At 38.3% G+C, this 26076-nt stretch overlaps 1 protein-coding gene and 1 long non-coding RNA gene across 6 annotated transcripts in view; one reads left to right on the top strand and one right to left on the bottom strand.

Annotated features, from left to right (window-relative positions):
• CHN1 (chimerin 1) overlaps nt 1-26076 on the top strand; it is a 192883-nt gene that overhangs the window by 142031 nt on the left and 24776 nt on the right. For all 5 annotated transcript variants that reach the window (XM_074363914.1, XM_074363915.1, XM_074363913.1 and 2 more), the window contains one exon: nt 8989-9066. In XM_074363914.1, coding sequence (XP_074220015.1) covers nt 8989-9066 — 78 coding nt within the window. The remainder of the gene's footprint in view (nt 1-8988; nt 9067-26076) is intronic.
• The window catches only part of LOC141577716 (uncharacterized), a 106562-nt gene continuing 89005 nt past the window's right edge, over nt 8520-26076 (bottom strand). The window contains exon 2 of the long non-coding RNA XR_012507048.1: nt 8520-9015. This is a non-coding gene — a long non-coding RNA (uncharacterized LOC141577716). The remainder of the gene's footprint in view (nt 9016-26076) is intronic.

Genomic DNA, 26076 nt, shown 5'->3' with positions numbered 1-26076 from the left:
CTAATGTACTGATCGGTCCACATACCTCAACTCATTCATAGATGTCAAGTTTCCCAAGGAACACAGTATAGGAATGTGTGTGTGTGTGTGTGTGTGTGTGTGTATGAAAGAATTTAATTATCTCTTATATGAAATAGAGGCATTCACATTAGGGGTTGTTCTCTCTTAATTTCATTAAGATCCTTTGAACTGACAGGAATTTCTTAAGATGAAATACTGTGGACATGATCTAAAAGTTTATTTTAGAGGAAGGCCCCAATGCAAGCTATGTTTACTTTTTCAACATCATTTTCTTAATGTAAAACATGCTGTGTGGTAATGTCATTACAAAGAAAAAAATTAATATCTGGCAGTAAGGTGAAAAATTAACACATCTGTGAATTATTCACATGCTCTACCATTTTCTCAGGGAAAGTGTTTATGGAAGTTAAATCTGTTACCTTCAGGCCACTGCTGACATTTTCAAATATTAAAAATAGGTTTTCAAAAGTATGTTTGAACTTCACAAGTATACTTCAGACCATAAGCCCACATTTATCTATACTGATGCTTAAAATGAATATTAAAGTAAATTACAATTGGAAAGTTCTAGTCAAACTACACATGTAGCAAATAAGCTTTTATAACTTAAGTTTTAAGAAACTTGGTAACAGGTCCTTTCTAAAATAACCAAATCACATAGACTTCATCTTAACCTAATCAATTGAAGTCACTAGAGGAATGAGAAAACTGAAAATATAGTGCCCAGTTTTTATTCTGATCCACTGGCTTGCTTCTGTTAAATGGGTGATTGTGAAATGTTCACTTGACTTCAGTAACTTGAAATAACCTCTTATGGCAGTTTACAAGCTAGAAATACTCCTAATGTCAATCGGAGTTTGCTTTTTAGTTGTACTTTCCGTATGTATATTGCAACTGAAGGCTCTCTGAGTGGAAACATCTATGATCCCAGAGTTTTGCACTGAATTTAAAGTCTTCAATTGTTGATCAAGTGTTAGTGCTACTCTAATTTCATCTCTATTGTTACGAAAGAGTAAAAGTGTTTCCTTAAGTCGTGCAAGTAATAGGTGTCAACAATTGGGGTAAAACAAAAACCAAAATGTTAATGGCACATTCCCCTAAGTAGCCCCTCAGGTTCATTTAGGGGCGAAAATTGAGACATTCCTATGGAGGCCAGTTTCAGCTTTTCATTAGGAAGAACCAAGAAAGAATGTTGTTATGATCATCACCATACAACCAATTACGCTAGAATATTTCACTCTGATTATGTAATTTTATATATAATTACATGTATGTACTAACTTGTTACATGATTCAGGACAGGAAAACATTTTCCATTTATTTAATCTTCCCAAAGCATTTATTATATAAATTGTTATCCATACATCAGGGCTACAGTCTAGTATCTGCTAAGAATTTGTAAATTAAAAAATAAGACTGTGTCCTGTGGATTAACTTTAAGATCACCACCTAAGATATTTGAGCAGAGATATGCAAAATCATCATAAAGAATTTATTCCCTCCTGGGAAAAGGAGACTCATAGAGGTAGAGCTGTTTCTGTCCATCTCAACCTGACTTAAAATGAAGGTGCCCCTCCCTGAATGGGCATTGAGTGTTCTAGTCTTATGGCAAGGCCACCCTGATTGTGGAGGATTCATCAAATGTCCTAACTCTGCATTATATATTCAGCTCCTCTCGCTCACTCCACTCATCTGATTCCATTCTCATCAGTTCCTAATTATTTTTTGTTTCCAGTGTAGGTATGTTACCCAAAAGAGAACATGTTGGACGCTCACCTTATAATTATATCTCAAATCTTAGTATTTGCCAGATAGCCATCGTTCTGCTTTTACCTATCACCTTCATGAGCTTGGTATTATAATGTCAGTCTCCCCTGGAGAAATAGATGTGATCTCCTTGCTGACAGATTAAGTTTCTGAGCCTACGAAACAGTACCACACAAAAGCCTGCAGTAAATTAGCCAGAGCCACCTTGAGGGGGCTCATAGCTGGCCTTTCCCACTTGGGCACGCTAACGTCTTTACATCCCTGTGTGCTGAATGTGTATGCCCTTCCTTTTTTCCTTTTGAATTTCTTTTAAAAATACAGAGAAGACCATGGTGTTCGCTTAGTCCAGCTGGGACTTAGAAAAAAATTCAGTGACTTGGCTGGTACCCGTCAGAACCAGGCTTGGAAACCAGGCTGTGTGCCACTCCACCCCTCCTCTCTGGGCCCGGGGTGCAAAATGCTCCCTCAAACTGTCTCTGGAGAAGTTGATCGTTTCTGTTGTTTCTCGAAAGAATAAGGAAGGCAGAGCTGTGGGGTTTTTTGTTTGCCCTGTGTTTTCAAATGTCTTACAGTTATTGCATGCAAGTCTGTCAGAGAGCATGTTAGAGTGCACAGAGTTTGGTAGTATGAGTGTTAGGATACTGTAATTTAAATTTATTATACACTGAAAAGAATGCACTGGTGCACCTTATTGTTACCTTTTCAGGGGGATGTTCTGTTCATGCTAGAGGAGCTACGTAATGAAGACTGAGTTAGGAATTATGATGTGACTGATGTCAGGAATATAAAACTTTAGAGCCCTGGCCGGATATGAGAGTTCCCTGTGCAACATAAAAAGTTATTTATCCCAACATAACTTAAGGAATTTATAGAGTTCTGTCTAGGAGTCTCTAGTGTTTGACTTAAAATGCATTTGAAAATTTTGAGGAAGTGATGAATGTGGTAGATGCTATAAATTCAAATATAAGCAGTACTGACTTGACTAGTGATCTGAGGGCTATGAGAATATAAATGATCCAGAAATGTTTACAAATGGTAGCCTTTCAGGGTTGCATGTTAAGTTTAGGTAATATGAGGAGCAGGAGAGTCTAGAAGAAAGACACAGAATTTGAAGTCACGTAGACCCAGGTTCAACTCCTGTTCTCACCACATACTAGTTAGGTGACCTTGGCCAAGGTGCTGAGTCTCTGAGCTTCTGTTTCTTTATCTATAAAACAGAGGTAGAGAAATTTGAAGTTTAGGCTTTGGCAATGCAGAGACCAACAGTCAGCACCTGAAACCTGGATATCTTTAGGCTGCAGATGTTTTAAAGTCTCGAGCATTTTTAAAGGAATAAACGATGACTTTTTAAAAGCCTATCTAGAAAAAAAGAACCTTATTGTTTTAACAACTAAACTATCTCATACATGGTAAAGCATTTACTAGGATAGTGCCGTGTAGTTGTCAGTAAATAAGTGGAAGCTGACATATTGTTAAGTACCTTGAATATATTCTATTCTTGGCTCTAATGGAGAGAAACTAGGTTACAAATGATAATTTAGGGGACAAAGGTATGAATAATCTGTGTGTCTAGAGTGAGCTGAACTTGCTTGGATCTATAAATCTTGACAGTGGAAAAGCTGTGTTGTTTATTCCAACATTTTATAGAGATTGCAGGATGTTGCTAAACCTGAACCAGTGACTCAAATCACCCAATAGTCAGTCCAGTTACTCTTCATCTCCCCAAGCCTCTGGGCCATGCCAGCTATAACATTCCTTTGTGGTGCTTTTTGGGTAGAATGTTGATTTAGCTTAGTTAACTAGAGCGTTGTGCTCATGAGTCTGTGGCACCATCATGACCTTCAGTGGTGGAGGCTGTTTGCGTGAGGTCCTGCCAGTTTCCTCGAGAACACTCTTACTATTAATGAGTCCTGACATTCAGTATTTGGAGATTCATTCTTTTGGCTTTAGTCTTGGTCCCATACTAAACACCACATATTCACGGAAAAGGAAGTGAAATCGGTCAATTGCACCTTAGTGTCAGTGAACTGATAAGACCCTTCCCTGTAAGCAGGGTTTGTGGCAGGAAGGAGGAGAGGACAGGGACGTACTCAGAGTCTGAGCCCAGGGTTTCAGATTGCCAGGACAGGGTAAGGTGAAAATTATGGAACGGTGATGCTTATGATGTGTCCTTAAACCACCAGATTCGACCTGAAGCTCACATTGCTTTGGACAGTGGCCTTAGGCCCTTAATGTGTATCACTGTGACACATTATACGAACCCCAGTCTTGGAAATATGAGTTCTTGAATACAAGGAAAGAAGGGGAAACTTCTATTTGTTACTTTCTTTGCCAGGAATAATGGAAAAATGCTTCTCACATATTATCTCATTTAATTCTTAACACTTCTATAGTGTAAGTATTTGTAATCCATTTTACACATAAGGAAACAAAGACTGAAATAAATTAGTAGCTTGATCAAGGACATGCCACAGCCAGTAGATGATGGGGTGAAGTCAGCACTTCTGTCTGGCTCCAGAGCCCGTGATCCTGTTGTATTACGCTTGGTGAAGATGAGACGCTAGCTCAGCACACAGTTTTATTACTAGACAAACAACAGGGTAGCAGGGTCAGTGGTGGAAATTATTTGAACAGTAAATGCGTTCCTTTCCCAGGTCACTTACTTCCCCCTTCTGTTCCTTACTCCTGACACAATGCCCTCCCCCTCCACTGCTGTTTTCACGTCCACTTCTCTGTACTGCAGGTGGAGTGGACACAGGCAGAAAACAGAGGGTTGTGGAATCTGCTCATCCCCCAACTCTTTTTCCAGGCCAGTCACCTTCATGCATGTGGACATTGCCAAAATGGTATCGGTATCAAAGATGGCCAGAGTCAGGTCTTAAGACAAGCCAGATTCCCAATGAGAATAAAAAGCTAAGTACTGCTGGTGTTTCCAGTAAGGATGACCTTGTGGGACTCGTGCCCTGCCAGTTCAGACCCCCACCCAGTGAAGCCATTTTCTTCTGTTTTATAGACCCAGTATCCCTAACGCCTTGGGTCTGTCTCCTACTCTCATTATAAAGTAGCAGAAAGCACTGCCAGGCTTTGGGTACAAAAGACAGGGATTCAGATCACAGAATTTCCACTTCCTAACTGGGACCTTGAGCAAGTCACTCTGTGAGCATTTCTTCATCCATAAAATGTCAATTATACAACATCTCCCTGGACATACAACCAAGAAACAGGACAGCGATATGAAGCATCACACCTTGTTTCTCGCTTCTTAACAAATACTGATAATCTTCTTACCTTTCCACCCCATGCCTACCCTGCTCCCTCAGCTAACATGCATGTCATTATATGCCTTTTAAAATACAGAATGAGAGCTAGAATTTGGGGAATTTGGTAGAGACCATAGTATAAAGGGGAGGGCCAGAGTTTCCAGGCATGTCCATATGGTATAAACCAAAAGCAGATGAATCAGCTAACTCCTTGGATGGGAACCTGTATTGTATCCTACACAGCATTCCCTGCAGCTGGTATTTGGCACAGCACCCCTGTAATACTATCATTTATTGAGTGCTGTCTGTAGTTCTTTCCTCTTTTACGTATCATCCTTCTAAACTGCCCGGTAACCTATAAGGTACTTACTATTATCCATAGTATGTAAATGAGGTTATAACCAAGGCAACAAGCAAATCTCCCAGGGTCAGGGTTCAAACGTCAGTGTCTCTGATTTCAAATCTCATTTTTATTATAACACACTGTCCCCCCAGTGAAAATCGTTGCCTTCGTTTGATTTTATTTTTTTAACCAAATATTTATTGAACCTGTATTTGTGCAAGGTTCTGTTCTAGATTCAGGATCTATACTAAGATGTAGAAGACCCAGTTCTGTATCGACAGTGAGACAGGTAACTGTAATGTGAGGTACAACATGATACATCTCACAATTAATGAACAAGTGAAGAACTCTGAGGTTCATAGGTGGGTGAGATCACCTCTAATTGGTGCCAATCATCAAAGGCATCATGAAGAAGGTGGCGTTTGAATGGAGCCTGAGGTCTGCAGGTACTGCGTGCTGAACTTGAGATCTAAATATCTGAGTTACGTTTAATTTTTCTTACCATCCATTGTTACTCATTGCTTACTATGTCTAACCATCTATTATTACTCCTTGAAATTGAAAGGAGAAAATAACCAGAGAAACCATGAATAGAATCAGAGACAAAAAGCAACTACCCTCAGCCTTCACGGTTTCCTCTCATTTTCTCACTAGAGTGGATATGGCATAGTGTTTAAGAGCCCAGCCACTACTTACCACCTAACCTGCCGGCTGTACGTTTTTTGGAATGTTGACTTCTATAGGCCTCAGTTCTTCCAGCTATAAAATGAGGTTAATACAGACCTCATAGGTGTTTTTCTGTGGATTCAGTGGGGTTCTATACATAAAGTGCTTAGCTGGGCACTTCAGACCATAAGTACCTAAATAGTCAGTCAGTGACAGTCATAAGGAATAGATTCTGTAACTGTCTAAGTAGATAGATGTGGCCAGAAAAGTATAAGGAAGAGGGGTATACATTTGTCTGGAACATTAGAACTTTGCCATTGGTTCTGAATTTGAGAGTTAGCAGTTCTGACTTGAGAACTCCTCAGAATTCATGCAGAAATGCAGTTATTAAAGGTGTAAGAGTGACCAAACCCCAGCCACTTGAGGGGAGCTAAGAACTTTTTCATCCTGAACTGTTGTTTTCTGTCTCCTTACTGCCCTAAGTAGTTGCCCAAGTTGTAGTTAACCCCATATTTCTTGCATAGGTAGAAAAATTATTCAGGAAGGACAGTAGGACTCCACAGAGTCTGCAGTAGACCTTGCCTTTCAGTGACAAAATGTTTACTTTTACCCAGCAATGAGTTTCTGGATAACTCTACCGTGAATATTTTTATACTTTGGCTGAATTTTAGTTACTACAGCTGAAGGACTGGGGATGATCTGTAATAAAGGGCCTTGATCGGAAATGCTCAGGAAAAAAAAAAAAGTTACTTGGGTCACATGGGTGATGGTTTTCTTTAACTTAGTAACCTAAATATTCAGTGTTAAATATTGTGTAGAAAAAAAATACTGTTAAATTTGCCTTTGAAGTCTGTTTTTTTCTAGGCCCTCTGAGAATCAGATGAACTTTAGGTTGTACATGACTGGAGAGTTGGCTGGTTTTATATTTTCAGTCATCACATGACAAACTAGGTCTAGATTGAACAGCAATTTAGGTTAGGCAAGGAAAATTCTTTCCATTGCATTTCTTCTTGGAACAACAAAAAAATTTGTCTTGTATTAATCATAAAAGGATATAAATTTGTGTAAATAAAACATCTGTAGATGTAAATATTAACTTTTGCCTTTTACTTAGAAATGTTTTCAAAAGAATAACCATTTTAAAAGATAGGACTAGACACAATTAAAAAAATTTGAAGATGTTTAAAAAATCAATCATTCCATATTATCGATATCTACCATGGTTTAAGGACTACTTCATGCCCTGATTAAACTAGAATCTGCATTGGGCTCAAACCCCCTGTAGGTTATGAAATCTGAAATACATTCTTTGCAGTTACCTAAGTAAATGGACTGAATTTGTTTAAATATAGAGTTTTAGATTCTTTAAATACAGTGTAACCTTAGAATCATAATGGGTTAAACTTAATTACATAACGTGAGGAAACAGATGGGAGGAATTTAGGGAACCAATATGAGAAAACTTAAGCCTATAACACCTTAGTTTAAAAAAAAAAAAAGTACTGTAGAGTTACTGCTTTTAAATGGAGCTAGACTTGAGCCTTTTACCCAGCATCCAGCTACACCCGCAAACAGCCAAGGGTCCCGACGCACAGTTACACTACATCTGGGACCTGTGTACTTGAGGACTCATTCCCAGCCGGCATGCACCATGACCTAGCCTGGAGCTTTTTGAATAAAGTGTGTTGAGTTTAAGAATTCACATAATGGTTGACCTATTCCAGCATAGATCCACAACAGAACTGCTCGTGGTAGGCAGACGGAAATGACTGCTCCAGGGTGTTAGCAGTCTCCTTGTTGCGTGCTCCTTGTTGTACAGGGAAATAGTGTGGTATCTAGTTAAACTCCTTTTCTTCATCAGAATACTCATCAGCTTTTGCTCGTCTTTAATAACATTGGGTTTTAGTTAACTGACCTCAGCTCACGTGCACAAAGGAAGATTATAGATCAGCCTTTCATAATTTACCTGGCAGTGGTGCGTTCTTTTTAAAACCTAGTGCTGTATGTTAATTTTTCTCTGCTTTTAACAGGTTAAAAAAAACTCCATTTGGTTATGATGCATGACTCATTCAGCGCTCATTGTCTTCCCACTGATTTTTTTTTTTTTTTTTTTTTTTTTTTTGCCTTGAGCCAGCAAGAAAATTTTACAGGAGAGGAGGGAGAAACAGAGACAGAGTGAGTTGAGGAATACAGTACTTAAATACTGTTGCTTGATTTTCATTGGTTAGCTCCTTCCTTACGGTGACCAGTCTAATCCAGCCTTCCTTGTCAGATCCCTCCCCACCCCCACCCTCTGCCAGGGGCTTCACAGGGTGTCTGTTGCTGGAAACTGACTGCAGGCAGTATGTAGGCATCTTGCATTCAGAATGGACATTAATATACTGAATAGAGAAGAAGGCTTTTAGAGGTGTATCATTTGTCAAAATTGCATGGCTCTTAAAAAGGGAGAGAGAAATGCTGAATGTTTTGTATGTTAGCATCGACTCTTTATTTTTGTTCAGACTCTTAAGTTTTCAGAAGCTTAAATATAGAGCCCTTTAAAAAAAAAAAAGGAAGAAAGAAGAATTTTTCTGGCTAGTCGACCTCTTTTTAAGAAGTGCTTCATCATCCTCCTCCACCTCTCCGTGATGTTTCTCTGCAGCTCTCTGTAGGGTAGGGTTCTGTGCTGGCTGGCAGAATGCTCATTTGTTAGCTGAATAGAGTTCATCGACAGACATAGATCAATATAGATTTTCTTTATTTCCTGTGAATTCCAAAATGCCATCCAAAGAGTCTTGGTCGGGTAGGAAAACTAATAAAGCTACAGTTCACAAATCAAAACAAGAGGGCCGTCAGCAAGATTTATTGATAGCAGCCTTGGGAATGAAACTGGGTTCTCAAAAGTCGTCTGTGACAATCTGGCAACCTCTGAAACTCTTTGCTTATTCGCAGTTGACATCACTTGTTAGAAGAGCAACTCTGAAAGAAAACGAGCAAATTCCAAAATATGAAAAGGTTCACAATTTCAAGGTAAGAATATTTGTTTTTAACCTTTTCTTACAAGAAAGGGAATGCACAGTTCTTGAAATATACAGTATTAAAGTATGTCTTTTTAAAACTAGGATGACCGGACTAAAATGTTCCTGCTGTTTAAGGAATGAAGATGTTGTAAGCATTTTTTTTTTTAAGGAATAGCTGAATAAAGGTGATAGAATCCAACCCCATTTTCTCTAGTGCTGATTTAGCATTCTGTTTGAACAGTGTATACTCAGTGTAAAAGTCTTGACTGATTTTAAAAGGTCTCATTTAATAATGATTTTGGCATTCTTACTTTTGATGCAAATATGTCTAACTACCTTTGTTGAATATTTCGTGAGAGGATTAGATCTTACCTCCTTTCGTTTCTGGTAAAAAGCTTTGGCTATAAGGCATGTGCTGTTGCATCTGGATTGAGCAGATGGTGTGCATTTCCCATAGTTTCTGTCTTTTCTCCTCTGCTAATGAATTGACCATGATGAAAGGAGGATGGCTACCCTGGGACTGTTAGGCTGCTGACACTAGCAGCTTCTCTTCACTTTTTGAGTATTTTCTTTCACCATGTGTGTGTAGGTTTTAATTATTGTGACTGTGTTTTACCAACTGTACTTGAATCATTTTCCATCAAGATGATATGTGTGTGTGTTGATTCAAGCTGTGTGTAGCCCTCACCTGTATTTATAGCATGATATAAGGCCTTGAAGTTCAGTCCTTTGCAGCCTCATTCAGAGAACATCCAGTGTGAGGCTGTGCATAAGGACAGTGAATGGTTACACTTAATGGGCAGATGCACTAGCATTTCTGTAGGAACTTCCCAGTAGTTACACAACTTTATGATGAAGTTCTGGAGACGTGAATGTTGTTAGTCTAGACAGAATGGCTTTAGTTTTGATGTTAGAGGGTGTCTATTTTCAAAAGATGATAAAGCCGAAAACCCTGATCTTCCATTGATTTATTAATTTATTCACCATTTATTCAGCAGATAGAATGCACCGGGCTCTGGAGTAAGAAATTTCATTCCAAATTCGCAATTCATTCTGATTTTTAACACTAGCATTTTTTTTTTTTACTCGAATGCTAAATACCCAGCCCCCAATATGTTCTGCTTTTTCTGTAGTGAAAAATAGGTTTTTATGAACTTCAAATTATTTGGGGATAAAGGATGCATTCCAAAATGGATGAACTGTGTAAAGATTGCTAATATTTCAAGGTAAGCCAAATAGCATTTTCTTCTCCTTCTTTAAACATATGATTAGGGACCTGACCTTTCAACCAGTATCTTTGATTTAAAATGAAATTGTGGGGGAGGATATAGCTCAGTGGTAGAGTGCATGCTTAGTGTGCACGAGGTCCTGGGATCAGTCACTAGTACCTCCATTAAAAATAAATAAACCTAATTACCCCCACCCCCGAAAAAAAGGGCAAAAAAAAAAGAAATTGAGACCATTCAGTGTGTATGTCCAGTCTCAACCACATCCTCCATTTGTGAACCTAAATAGTCCATGCAGGTTACTAGGCCTCGGTGTCTTCCTGCTTGATACACAGCCTGTTCTCACAGGACTTTTATCAGGAAAATGACCCGAAATACATCCTTTTGTAAATATAAAGTTATGTGCATGTTTGGTCACAGAAATAGCTATTTAGGTTCTCAAGCAGAAAACTATGCACAGTCTTTACAAATGGCTGAGATTGTAAAATACATCTCCAAAGACGTACCTTCTGGTCTGTTAGGCAGGGACAGGCTGACCTGTTAAGGATGCCATTTTAGTGCTAAAAGTCAGGTTCATTGTACATGCTTTCTGTCAATATTGGTTAAAAAGCAAGGGGTAAATCTGGTCAACCTTTGCATAAACAAGCAGTCTGATTTTTTTTTTTTTTGGTGTGTCTTCCAGTAATTTCTCAATTTTAATTTAACATATGGCTTTAATGAGCAAATTTTGTATGGCCAGAAAGTGCTGACTTATGGGACCAGTTGTGACTCACAGCTTGGTACCCATACTATTTTAAAGATACTTGTCTTTTTTGAAAAAGGCACATTAAAAAGTAGAAGTCGGCTTCCTTCTCTGGAGCTAAAAAATTAAAATCAGCCTGGGCAGACTGTTTTAAAAAAAGTTGAGTTTTCACGCGCTGGAAGAGCTTATGTTAGACAGTGAGTTGTATTACATATATTTTAGAGTTGCTAATAAGGTCAGAAGTCTCAGAATTTGACTCTCCATTGACATTACTCTTGATATTTAAAAAAGGTTTCCGTGCGGTGGCATAAAAAAGAAAAGGTGGGGGGCAGTCATACTTGACTTTAGAGCACATCCCCAAAAGAATTCAGACTCCATGGCAGGAGTAGGGCTCCCCCACACAAACGCTCACTTGGGCGGTCGCTGCCTGTGATAGGTAAGTCTGTCCAGTTCAGAGCTTTACCGTAGGAAAAATCCCGAGCATTTACATAACGACAGTCATTCACGTGGCTTTGCCATTGACTGTTTTCTATGTTGGTAAAAGTGCTCTCTGCCCAACCACCAGCCCACTCACCAAAGCCTCATTTCAATGTGGTTTTCTTTTTTGCTTCTCAAAATGCCTTGTTATGTAACGATGCTCTGTGGTGTTGAACAGCTGCCAAGTCTCATTTCAGAGGGTGAAGCCATGAGTGTCTTGTACCTTTGGTGAAAGCATTCACCAAGGTGAAATCCAAAAAAAAATCAACCGGGCCTAACTCCAGAATCCAGGCAGGTTGGTTTTTTTTTTAGTTGTTTTTTGTTTGTTTTTAATAGAAAGAAAGAAACAGGAAGGCTTCCCATTTTGCTGTTATGTAACATGGTCTCCCCTGCCCCCTCCCCATTTGTTACTTATAAGGATTTTGATAAAGAATCTTATCACAAAAGATAGTTGTCTCTCTTAGGGAGGTCATCATTTTACAAGTAAACATGCTACATCCTTTAAAAACAGTTACCCTATAAGTTGATCAGCATAACTTAAAGTGAAAACAATTTAAACTGTCTCCTGGATCAACCTCTCATTTTAAGAACTGCCCCCATCCTAACAGCAGAGCAGGAGAGAGCACACAAGCGCTGATTTCTTGAGCCGACTAAAAACAAGAGCTAAACAAAACAACCCCTACCATTAAAAGTCAGACCCAGGCACCCCAGCAGCAGTGACTGTCCTGCAGCCAGGCTCTCCACAGGGTGTGAGAACCCAGACCCAGTCCTTGCCCTCAGGCTCTTGCTGTGGTTTGTATGACCTTGGGCAGATTACCGCATCTCTTTATACCTCCGGTTCTACAGTAGAAAAATCGAGTTCCTGGTATGTGTAGGAGGTACCTGGTAGCCACTATTTTTGTTATTACAGTTTACCCCTAAGTGGATGTATTTTCTGAATCCTTACCGAGACTGTTTCTTGCCCAGTTGCAGGGGTCATGATGCAGTTGAGAACCCTGACATGACTGTGGTGCTAGAGAAAGCTATTGCTGCTTCCTTAGCTCCCAGGCAGAGCTAGATGTTACATAAGAGCAGTGCACTTTCACGCACCACAGAATACAGTGAAATCCTCTGTATTTCTTTCACTCCCTTCAGATTAGTCAGTGTTGCATTTGGTATGTTTAATTCAATTAGCTCTATAAAATAAAAGCAAGATTACATATAGTAATAATAATAATAATAGAAACCTGGCTACTTAGGCAAATTAAATAATTAAAAGAAAACATTAAGAATTATAGATACTTTAAAATATGAGTTCTTTTTTAAGGTAGTCTTAAAGTGGTGACTGGGAGAATTTAGAGCTTCAGATACTTGCAGAATTTCTATATATAATTGAAAGATGCGACATTATATTAATAGAGTTAATGTTGCCAAGATAATGTGCAAGCAATAAATCCTGAAATGTTAATTGGTACTGTAATTTAATTAACACATAAGATGAACCTTATGATATTTAATAAGATTACTGATTCAAGACCTACTGGTATCACAATAATAGTTAACCCGTCAGTCCTGGCTATCGGACTAGACGTTCTGCTGTTTGATAAACTGAAAGGTAGAAATGGCCAGCACTCCTTCTGAAAGTGGTCTTTCCTTTCCTTCGAAGGACACAGACAAATCCAAGCCCTATAGTCTGCCTTTGATTCACATTTGAGGATAAATACAAGAGGAAACAACAAATAAAAGTAGATTCAGTATAAAAGGTGGAGTTAAACTGCATGATCTGTAAGTTCTTCAACAACTGTAAAATCCTCTGATTAAATTATGTTGGGAAGCATTTGATTTGTTAATATAATTATTCTCTTTTCCATTATTAAAACTTTATTAAGGCTCATACAGGAATACATTTTAATGTGTCAATTTTTAAAGGAATTAAACTATATTTGAGAGAATTTTTTAAGTCGTTATGTTAATAATCAGTGAACTGTTATATTTAGGGACTGTGCCTACCACGTCCTTTGCATTATCACCACCATCACACCACCACCTCCCCCTTCTTTTCTTCCCGCATTCCTCCTTCCCCATCCCCAGAGCTAGTAAAATGACTTGTAGATGCTCAGGAAGCATCTGTTGAATGACTAAGTAAATGAGCACCCAGTGTGACATGGGGGACCTTTGTTGTGCTGGTGGTAGTAGTTGTTATTTTGAAACTACCTTTGCGGGCAGCAGGAAATTTTGACCCAAAAATAGATTTTTCTAATGACCTTAAGACCTGTATTGTTACAATGTTTTAAAATCAAATTCATGTTGGTTTTAAAAATGAAATAAAACCCAAAATATCATCACACTATCTTACATTTGACTAGAGAATCTGTGTTCACATTTTAAGTGCTTGGAAATTTGAATATCATTGTGAACTAACAGTAGTAAGAAAGAAGTGCAACGTGACACAATGGGAACAGTAACCTGGAATATCTCCTCACTAAACTTCAGCAGTAATGTCACTCATTGTTTCTTCCGTGGATGTGAACATGGAGTGTCCAACATAAACATTTTAGAGGAATAAATAATGTTTTTCTCCAAATAGGAGATTAAATTGAATTATGAATTTCTGTACTATATATGTATATGTATACCCACACAATTCCTGATTCTTAATGTGGGTCACTTGCAAAGGAAGATAAAAATAAAGATCAGTGTGTAGCGGGAGTTCTGTCTGCCTAGGGCAGTCAGCCTTGTGGAGGGTGATGGAGGGAAAATAGGAGACGGGACAAGATCATCTGTACAGTCCCTGTAGGTGCTGTGTTTCTGTTGCTGTCTTGTATAGTACTTACCAAATGTTGTGGAAGCCAGAAAAAATGAACATTCACTACTCTGCTTTTTACTTCTGCCCCTGCTGGTGTTGAGAAGGCCCACAAAGACATTATGCTCTTCCGTCCAGGCCTCTACCATGCCCCCCAGCATTGTGACCCTCTGGACCTCAGTCCTGTCTATCCTTCTTGTGGTTTGTGCTGGCTGGGGAACTGGTTATGACACCTTGAGTGTAAATCTAGATAATTAAGGTCATTGGAAAGGTTACTGCCTAACATTAAATAATCCAAAAAGAAACACCTCACATAGTTCTTGTTGGTTTGCACATGGTTGCTTATACTTCTTCATAGCCATTTTATGGAGCTAGAGACTTTTAAATGTTCTACTTAACTCAAAAAGAGAAACCCATTTCATGGATTGGAAGAATTAATATAGCTAAAATGTCCACACTACCCAAAGTGATCTACATATTCAGTAAAATTCCTATCAAAATCCCAATGACATTCTTTACAGAAATAGAAAAAGCCATTCTAAAATTCATATGCAACTACAAAAGACCCAAACAGCCAAAGCTATCTTAAGCAAGAACAACAAAGCTGAAGGCACTACACGTAATGATTTCAAAATATATTACAAAGCTATAGTAATCAAAACAGTGTGGTACTGGCATAAAAACAGACCTATAGACCAATGGAATGAAATAGAAACCCCAGAAACAAATCCACACATCTACAATCAAGTGAACTTCCTCAAGGGTTCCAAGAACACTTAATGGGGAGTGAATAGTCTCTTCAATAAATGATGTTGGGAAAAATGGATGTCCACATGCAAAAGAATGAAATTGCCCCTACCTGAAACCAAGAAACGAATAGATGAAAACATAGAGAAAATGGTTCTTGACGTTGGTGTGGGCAGTGATTTGGATATAACACCAACAGCATAGGCAACAAAAGCAAAAACTGACGAGTAGGACTGCATCACACTAAAAACTTCTGCACAGAAAACAAGTCAACAGAGTGAAAAGGCAACATATGAAATAAGAGAAAATATTTGCAAGTCATATATCTGATAAGGGGCTAATAGCCAAAATATATAGGGAACTCATACAACTCAACAGCAAAAAAAAAAAAAAAAAAAAAAAAAGGTCTCAATTTAAAAATGAGCAAAGGACCTGAATAGACATTTCTCAAAAGATGATATAGAAATGGCCAACAGGTATATGAAAAGGTGCTCAGCATCACTAATCGTCAGGGAAATGCAAATAAAAACCACAATGAAGTATCACCTCACACCTGTTAGAATGGCTCTTGGTAAAAAGACAAAAGATAACCAGTGTAGGCAAGGAAATGGAGGAAAGAGAACCCTAATACACTGTTGGTGGGAATGTAAATTGGTACAGTCATTATAGAAAATATTATGGAGCGTTCTCAAAAAATGAAAATTAAAACTACATTATGATGGGTGGGGGGGTGGGTGTAGCTCAGTGGTAGAGCATGTACTTAGCATACATGAGGTCCTGGGTTCCATCCCCAGTAACTCAAAAAATAGATTAAAAAATAAAAATTTTTAAAGAAAGCGAGGTGGGTATAGCTCAGTGATAGAGAATATACTTAGAATGCACAAGGTCCTGGGTTCAATCCCTAGTGCCTCCATTAAACATTCCCCCCCCCACCCCTCCAAAAAAGGACAGCATGATAAAAAAAAATGCATTATGATCCAGCAATGGGTTGCCTTTTCACTCTTGATTTTTTCTTTTGCTGCCCAGAAGATTTAGCATTAGATACTGTCTCACTTGTCTATTTTTGCTTTTGTTGCTTTAAAATTTGGAGGTTTGGAAATTTGTCTTTCTTACTTGGAGACTATTAGTAGAATTTATTAGGTGTCCTATTTCTTTAATGAAATTTTTAAAAAAAATATTAGAGAATGATTTAAAATTTGGAGAGAGATTTGCAAGTTTGTCTTTCTCACTAGGAGGCTGTTAGTGGAAAGTATTAGGTGTACTATTTCTTTTATGAAATTAAAACCCCAGGCCAGCCTTTAAAATTAAGATGTTACAATTACCACTTTTAAACACCTTGAGGAGGAGCCTGACACGTTCTCTGTCAGCAGAACCTATCCTAATTCTTATTTTCAACCCATATCCTAATTTAAGACCCTCTTGGAGACAACTGCATCTAATGTGGTATTATTTCCAGCATGTATGTCTGTCCTACTGACTTGATGTTTTAGAAAATACGGTTTCTCCAAAATTTATCCCAAAGTAGGGAACCATCCTGGCATGTGACTCCCACCACAATAGCAAGGATATATATCCTTAGGAAAAACCCACAGGTTAAAAAACCTCCAGAATTCTCTTCTCTTTTCATACTTCATAGTTTGTATCTAAATAATACCTAACCTTCAAGGATTTGGGAGTGTTAGTACTTTAAAGGCAACTTTTTGTAGTCACTTGTATCATACATCCATTCTCCTCTTCCAAATTTAACTGAGGATTAAGTATTAATTCTATTCTGCTTATTTTGTAAGTTAATAGGAGAGATACATGTGTACTATTTCATCTCTCTATTTTTCAAAACCTTGTTTAATTGGAAAATTATACCTGTATACTTCATCTTCTTTGTGACCCACTGTGTCAGCATTCCTCAGAAGACAGTCTTACTTGTGACTTTAATAAAATAGTCAAAGCATGTGCCTGAAGAATACATACATCATAACATCTTACCTCAGTTATTGTCTATATTGTCTAGTTCCCTATATCGCAGTAACTTGTCATTATTTGTCAGCATTCATTATTTGTATGTAACAGTGTATGACACAAAGATATCACCTGCCTTCATCGAAGCCCCCACAGAGCAGAGAGAAGAGAGAGACTTGCATGTACACCAAAGGAAGTGGAACGTAGGTCTAGGAAAGTTGTTTGTTTTTTTTTTAAGTAAAGAGAACACATGCAAATACTGACTTTTCTTTCTTAAATATTTTACCATAGCATTGCTGGTATCTGAGAAACCACTACACATTATTTTCCTGATAAGTACCATAACAATAGCTTTTTTTTTTCAAGTCTGTTAATCTCTCATCTTAAATTATCTTAAGGTTCTTCCGGCTGCAAAATAGGAATGCTGGGAGGGAGAGGAGAGCTAGCCCAGCAGTGTTACACATCTGAAGAACATACCAACTGCTTAGTTTCTGAATTTTTGTATTTTGTGGGGAGCAAAAATAGAAATTAAAGTGTTATCTAGACATAAAAATTAAAAAAAAAGAATATATTCATTTTTAGGTCTTGGGAACCAAAAGATTCTTGACATGCTAGGTGATATCCTCCAGTCTGTTGTAGTAGAGAGAGCGTTTTGGCTGTGTGAATGGATTTGCCCGAATCAGGCCTAAAACGTCAGGTTCCCTCTTTCTCTTTTGTAGAACTCCCTTTGTTTGGAGTCCTAGCCCTAACATGGTCCACACCCTGATCGCGGCATGAGGCGCTGCCTTACACGCTTGCACAGTGCCCTTGCCCATAAAGAGAAGGTCCATCTCTAGGAGGCATGTGATTTTGCTTTGATGGTTGCTATTACAGCTCATTACTCCAATTGTACGATATTGCTTCAGTGTGTTTTTTCAAAAGTCCATTTGGAACCCATGACTGATACTTACCATTTGATGGAACAGATGAGAGACTTTCCATTGTGAGGGTCAAAAAGCCCATCCCATGCTCGCTAAGGCAAAAAGAAATATTGGCTCACATAGTGGGAAAAGTCCAATGTTAGCTGAAGGTATCTCTTGGCCCAGGGACTTAAAATGCCACCAGAACCCTGTCTCCCAGCTCTGTCTTCATTTTTAGGCTCCCTCTAGCGACAAGGTGACTGGCAGAGGTTCCAGCTCTGTGTATTCTCAGATTCTAGTCAGCTGCAGAAAGACACTGTTTGAGCAACGGGTCTAGGCCTGGCAGGCATTCGCCCAATTATCTTATATGCCCATCTCTGAACTGGCAGCTCTGGTTCAGGAGAATGGAATGTGCTGATTGGCTTAGATCTAGGTCACATACTCTCCCCTGGGGCAGGGGACAGGGTCAAGCTCCATATAAATCACATGCATTGAGGACTGTTATCCAAAGATAAGACATTAAGAAATGCCCGCTATAACATTAAATGACACATGCAATCACCAGGTATAAGATGCTCATGTGCAGCCTACTTAATACAACAACGTCAGTGTATTTGCTGAGAGAACTTGTAGAGCTCGATAGAGCATGATAACTGAAGAATCCAGCCTAGATAAGGGACATTGAGAATTACTGATTGAGTTAATGTCATTTGACACATGTTGAAACTGAAGCCCAGAGAAATCGCAGGTTCAAGTTTAGAAATAAGAATATAATCTGGACTTTCACTTTTGGCCATGATGGAAGAAGTAGATATACCATCCTATCTTAGGTAATTTCTAAGCCGTAAAAAGTATATAAAACAACAGACAGACATTGTACAACAGGTATTACAGTTCTGTAATACTTAAAGAAGGAACACAAACAAGATGAGCCTTAAGATTGCACTCACTTACTGCCTGGAGGCAGTTTCTAGGCCACAGCACATGGAGGGGGAATCCAAAGAGAGCGCACTGGTCTAACCAAGTTGGGGACACAAAGACTGGAGTTTGGCAAGACAAAGCAGCTAAAATTTGTGGGGCAGTATACCTGGGGGACAGAGCTGTACACAGAAAGAGCTCTGGAGATCTGCCTTGGATTCTTTCTGAGTCTTTGAGTACTTAACCTACATATTCATGAGAAAAAACTATCGGAAAACCACCAGAAAGCAATCAGTTGAATAATTCCTGGAATTCACCCAGGGCTGAGAGCAGCTTTGCCCACCAGTAGGACTGAAAAGATATCATAGTACATGAGGCATTGTGTAAAAGATGACGGCATCTTAGTAGCATGACTAAATTAGCAGTAGACTAAAGGCTGCGGGGAGGAAGGAAATGGAAGCTGTTTCAAACAATCCGGAGATTTGAAAAACATATCTGACACTAAAAATATACAGGATGGTATTAATAGCATATTAGGTACCACAGAAGATAAGATTAGTGAACCAGAAGATGTAACAATTATAAAAAATACACAAAATGAAGAAAAGGAAAAAAAAAGCACAGCATCAGTGACCAGGGGGACAATATCAAGCGATCTAACAAGTGTAACCGGAGTCAGAAGGCACAGTGGTGGGAGGCCCAGGGATAGAACAATTATTTGAAACTATAATGACTAAAAATTCTGTAAATTTGATGAAAACCCACAGATCCAAGAAGTGCTGTAAAAACTCCAAATAGAAAAAATATGAAAACACTCCCACGGCAAATCATGAGCAAACTGCTAAAAACCAGTGTTAAAGAGAAAATTGTAAGAGCAGCCAGAGTGGGACACAAAGAGAAAACCAGGTTATGGGAAGGAGTTTTTCTTCCTGACTTGGTGCTCTGCCTCAGCCTGAGAGGTGAAGTTGTTCATCCCTCACATATGATAAAATGTATAAAGGACATCTCTAGGATGTAGAAATTAAACATGTGTTTTGGTTTCTCTTGTGCTATCTTTTCACTTTCCAGTTTCATAAAGTGTTTATAATTTTATGGCTTTATACAACCTTAAATATGCACACTCACATATAGGAATACAATGTACATTTTTTTTTTAAAGAAGAGAAATTATTTTATACTACTGTTTTCTTTACTAACATTTTAAAGTCAGGATTATTTCAGTGTGGGAAAAAATAGGTCAACAGATGAAATAGATAATTTTCCTTTGTCACTAGTGCTCTCACATACCTTACAAAGTTTTTTTTAAAAAGCAGCTGAGGAGGTGGGGAGAAGAATATATTTTGCATACAGATGCATAAAGAATGATAGCAAAAATCTCATCAGCAACTATGCAAGACAACAGAGTGACATTTTCAAAGTATTCAACAACAACAAAAAACTGTAACTTAGAATTCTTTATCCAGCAAAAACTTTCAAAAATGAAGACAAAATAAAAATATTTGTTTTTTAAACAAAGAAAAGCTGACTGAATTTATCACCAGGAGACCTATGCTATAAGAATGTTAAAGGAGCATCTTCAGACAGAAGGAAAGTAATACCAGATGGAAATTTAGATCTGTACAGAGCAATGAAGAATATCAGAGCTGGTAAACACGTAGAAATGTTTTTTCTTCATTTTTGTATTTTTAAAAACTAATTTTCTGTTTAAAGCAAAAATACAGACATGCAGTTTGTACAAGTAAAACAACAGTAGCATCGAGTATGGAGTGAGGGAAGTGGAAATGTACTGTTGTAAGATACTCACACTATACGTGAAATGGTGTAATGTTGTCTGAAGGTAGACTGATAAATAAGTTAAATATGCAGATTGTAGACCTTAGAGCAAACTCTAAAAATAGTTATAAGTTAATGGTGGAGACAAAGCAGATTCACAAAAAAATACGCAGTTTATCAAAAAGTATGCAAGAAGACAGAAAAAAAGAACAAAGGGTATTATATATAGAAAACAAAAGCAAGACGACAGATTTAAACCCAGTTATGTTAATAGTTAAATGGAAGTGGACTAAACACTATTAAAAGACAGGTTATTGTCAGGTTGGATTTAAAAAGTAAGATCCAGCTGTATTCTATCCACAGGAAACCCACTTTAAGTATAAAGACACAGAGAGGTAAAAAGGAAAAGATACCCCATATAGACAATAAGTCAAAGAAAATTAGAGTGGCTATATTTATATTAAACATGGTAGTTTTCAGAACAAGAAATACTGGGAGTAAAAAGGTTAAAACTCATTAAGAGGACATAATTTAACATTTATATACACCTAATAACAGATTCAAAAACACATAAAGCAAAAACTGAACTGCAAAGTGAAATAGACAATCCACAATTGTAGATGGGATTCCACACTCCTCTCAGTGATAGGACAAATAGAACAAGTAGAAAATTAGTAAGGATTTAGAAGACAAACAACAGTATCGACGAGTTTGACCTAATTCATATTTATGGAGTCTTCTACTCAGCAACAGCAGAATGCACACACTATTCAAGTGAACATGGGAGATTCACCAAGACAGACAATATTCTGGGCCATAAAACAAGTGTCAGTAACTGTAAAAGGACTGAAATCATACAAAGCATATCCTCTTACCACAACAGAATTAAATACAGAATCAGTAACAGATATCTGAAAAATTTCCCACATATTTAGAAAATTAACTCACTGCTAAATAACTTATGAATTAAAGAAATCACAAGGGACATTAGAAAATATTCTGAGCTGAATAAAAAGAAAAATACAACGTAGCAATATTTATGGAATAAGTAGTGCTTACTAAAGTAGTGCTTCCAGTGAAATCTATACCATTAAATGCTTATGTTAGGAAAGAAAAAAAAAGGTCAAATCAATTAGCTAGGCTTCCACCTTAAGAAACTAGAAAAAGGATCCAATTAAACCAATAGAAAGACAGTAGAGAAAATCTGCATCTCTTTTACTAGAACTTTAAAAAGGGGTTTAACTACATAGTTTAATAATTTTTGTACATTTTAGTCAAATCTTTTTCCTGGTATACTAGAGGAACACTTTATTCATAAGATAGAATGTTTTAACAGTAAATTTCTTTATATGACATTTTTACAACCAAACCAAAGAGAAATTGAAACCTGGTTTTGGGGAAATGTTAATATTAGTACAGACGTAGCTTCAAGGAATTGTGGATCATAAGATAATGTGGATTAGTCTGAGGCTTTTGTCTCTCAGCGTTCAGTTTACATATCTATAATGTGGTATGGAAATTATCTGTTACTCAGCTGTGGATCATACAGTGGTTTTTATTGCACAACCAAATTGATTCATTTATTTTATTTTCCTATTATACCATCATAATATAACTTTAGGAGATTGGTATTTTGAAGTATTGATTCACTATGTTGATTTTTTACTACTGATATTTGAATGCAAACATTTATCCAAGTAATGAAACAAAGCTTTCAAACTAGAAGTGTTTTAGTTATGGCATTTGACATTTTTAATCTTTAACCATGATTCAGTTTAGAGGCAAAGTTTCATGAGCGGGCCTATGAAGAGAAATTTAAAAGAAATTTGCTTCTGAAACTTGAAAAATGTCTGAACATTAAATTATAAGTTTTGTAATACTTTAAAGACTCGCATTTTGGAATGGAAAGTATTTTTTAATTACTAGTGATATTTATTTTATACCACTTATTATAAACACTGTACCTTGTGATCAAAAATAAATAGATAAAAGAAATGCCTTGAGTACGTTGGTGTTTCCACCACCTGACCCCTGGATTTCATACTGATGGCTCTGTGAGAGGGGCCACTCTTGCAGCTCAGAACACTGACACCAGAAACTGTGTGTTCTAGCATTAATATGATTGTGTATGATTCTAACCAAGTTGACTTATCTTAGCAAGTTCACACACTTGTGGTGTCTAGTGCACCATGTTAACTCGGCTGTAATTTTAGGGATATTTCTCCCTCACTGGAGTGGTGTTGATGGGGATGGTAGTTTGCGAAGGAGGCCATAAAGAAATTTAAGCTTTGTTTATGGTGATTATGGTGAATGGATTGTGTGAATAGAATTGACAATAATTCATTATTTTTTCTGTACATGCTTAAAGTATTGTTTCATGTACCAATTAATAAAAAACATTTTTATGTTTTTTTAATGTGGGAGCAGAACTCAGTTATTAATATTGCCCCAGTAACTGCCCTGCTGGTAAAATAAGACTAGTGTTGTCATAGCCTGGCCGTGTTACATCAGCTTTTTCCTGTAGTTATTTCCATATTTAAGGGGATACCACTGACTTGATACAACCAGTGTATGTCCAGCAGGCTTATATGGTATTTCCCTAGATTTTAAATAGTTTTCTCACTCTTGAAACATGAGATCACTCATTTTTCTGTCAGATGTCATCCTTTTCACAGTGACACTTCTGACAGTGTGTGAAGTGTGTGCCTCAGTCCCCACAGTCATGTGTAGCAGCCAGTTATAGAAACCGCAAGCACCTGGGCCCCTTCACCAGCTGTCCAGTGCCTCTCTGCACACAGACCCTCGTTGATTGTGTCTGCTGTTGGCCAGAGGCTGTGCCCCTCCTGTTCCAAGCACTCACCAGCCCCAAGCATTGCCTGAAGCCATGTTACAGCAAGCCCTCAGCACATTCCCCCTGCCTCTCCTGCTGTGGGTACCACCTTCCACATCCATCCCATCAGGACGAGAGTGGGAGGCGTGGCCAGCACGAGTCAGTGCTGCTGGCTCACCCTTACCTAAACCTCACTGTTTGTTACAGATTTCTTCTGATTTTAAGTTTAAATAACAAGGCAAGAAGGTATTGCCTTGATAGTAAAGATACTCCTACTCTAAGTTTCCCCTCCACACCCTTTTCTTTGCAGGCAACCCCTAAACAGTTTTAGGTACTTGTTGCTAGTGATCATAGCCAGCGTTCTTCATTCTCTTCTCATGACTTAGTATAAATCAAAATATATTTTAATTGAAGTGGCCAAATTAGGACCAATATTCTAAATTCCAAATCTTTTGGATCAAAATTAAGCCATCTCGGTGAGACTAAAATTGGCTACTCAAAAGAGTATATTCTGATTTCCCCAAAGAGAAAAATGAAAAAAAAACAAAAAGGGAGAGAAAGAGAAAAAAGCCTTTCCTGCCCAGCTGCCTGCCTATCTACCTTCCTTTCATTTTGATCTGGATCATCTGTTCTCTCCCTGCATCGCCCAATACCACACTGGAGGACTGACTCATCAGAGCCTCCCAAATAAAGAGTGTCCACTAAAATATCATTCCCACCTTCCCAGGCAGCATTCATCTCTCCTAATGTTCTTATCGCCTCCAACAGAGTTTCCATTTGCAGCAGCCCTTGCAGGCATGCTCCCTGGCTATTTGCCTTAGAGCTCATTTCTAGATGTGGTGTTAGGACTTGGAAGGGATAATAAAGATGTGCTGAATTCTTCTTTCTCTTCCCATAGCATGGAATTCTTTTCTGCTGTTCCTATTAGTGACAATCAAACTGGAGATGTGAATGTCAGAAACATGAGAAGCAGACGTGCTGGTTTCCTTATAGAAGCCAGGGTTTGGGTCAGTATAACATAGACCCAGTTGAGAATGGCTTCAGTTTTTACCTAGGTCAGTGCCCAAAGACACACACCTTGGCCAGGGCCACGTGGGCCCCTTAGTAGCTCACCCATCTCCCTCCCTGTCCGTCCTTTTCAGCCTGCTTCTGACCAGTATTCTCTGGGGCAGACTCTTTTGGGATCTGTTAATTAATCCAGCCTTTGATCTCAGTTTTTAAGGTGATCAATGTGACAGGAGGTCCTGATAGGTGAAGAGCAGTCTCAGATGCCATGGTAATAAAGTCATCTTTTTTCCAGTTGCTAAAAAGAAGAGGTCTTTAAAGCAAGTTGCTGTGCCCTTTTTTCATGAAGGTGTAACTCATGCCACGTACTCTGTCACTTTCATTTGTCAAGATGCACCAGAAGCTTTGGAGGTGGTCTAAAGGAAATATTTGTGGCCAACTCAGAAGGCTACTTTGCTCAGGACCACCTCTGATTTCACTAATACTATTGTTTACTGATGCTGTTTGTGCTTTTGCATCATCTTCCCAAAACATTCCCAAAGGAATCCCTTTTATAAATTAATCAAGTGATTTATTTAAATAACTCTAAGGAAGAAATGGTGCTATTTATAAAAGAACTGGTTATTTTCCCACCTCATAAAGCCAATGTCACCATTAAACTCAACAGTCAACAGCAGAAGCAGGTGGCTTCTGTTTATGAGAAACAGTAGCTAAAGATTAGAGAATGTCAAGGAATGAGGCAAGATGCTACTAACACTTCCTTTCTCACAAGACCACTGGTCCATCAGCCTCAACTACGAGAAACACAGACAAGGAACCAGAAGTTTGGTGGTTTGGTTTTGTTTCTTAATGCCTTCAAGAGGAAGAAAGACGACACGTTTTCTTGATTTACATGCAGTGCTGGCTGAGTTATCATATCAGATTTCCTCGTCCACAAGTAAGATTTGGTGAATGCAAAAGGGAGAAGGGGATAAGGAAGAAGGAAAAAGAACTGACAGCCTTGGAGAACAAGAAGGGATAGGAAAACTAAAACACAAATTTATGAAAACATAAAAATCTTTGGCAATTTAGAATAGAAAACCCCTTTAGAATGACACACGGAAAATGTCACTTAATGGGTGTCTGTTAGTTGTGTTGTGTTGTAAAGACAGCAGTCATTCTGATTCCCTGAATGCTGACCTGCGCAGATCTCTGAGGGTGTCTGCTGCACTAGAGGGCATTCCAGGCACAAGTCGCGCCCTCTTATAGCCCAAGGGCTCGGCCCAGCTCCCGCACAGCTTGTCAGCCACCCCAGCCTCCTCTCTCCCAGATCTCACCCTCGCGCTTTCTTAGCATCCTCCTGAGCAGAAAGAACCCCCAAGACTCTTTTAATTATTATATTTTGAATGCCCATTACATTTTGATTCAATCATTTTGAGACACGTAACCAAAAAATACAACCAATATCTAGTAAATAGCATTGTCTGCAGGTGTCAGTGCCCCCGAGCCTTGTCTGCAGGGACAGCACCCTGTTCCCACAGCGCTAGACAGAGCCGCACGGCTGCAGGGCTGTCCTAAGTTGTACAGTGTGTGCAGTTGACTTGTTAGAGATTATCTTTTTCTGAATTGGTAAAATACGTGATATGAACATCACTGATAATGTAAAACTGCACAAAAAACATTTAG

The sequence above is a fragment of the Camelus bactrianus genome, chromosome 5 (assembly GCF_048773025.1).
Source record: "Camelus bactrianus isolate YW-2024 breed Bactrian camel chromosome 5, ASM4877302v1, whole genome shotgun sequence".
Taxonomy (NCBI): Eukaryota; Metazoa; Chordata; class Mammalia; order Artiodactyla; family Camelidae; genus Camelus; species Camelus bactrianus.
Note: the sequence above shows the minus strand (reverse complement) of the source record. Positions and strands in the feature narration are given on the sequence as shown.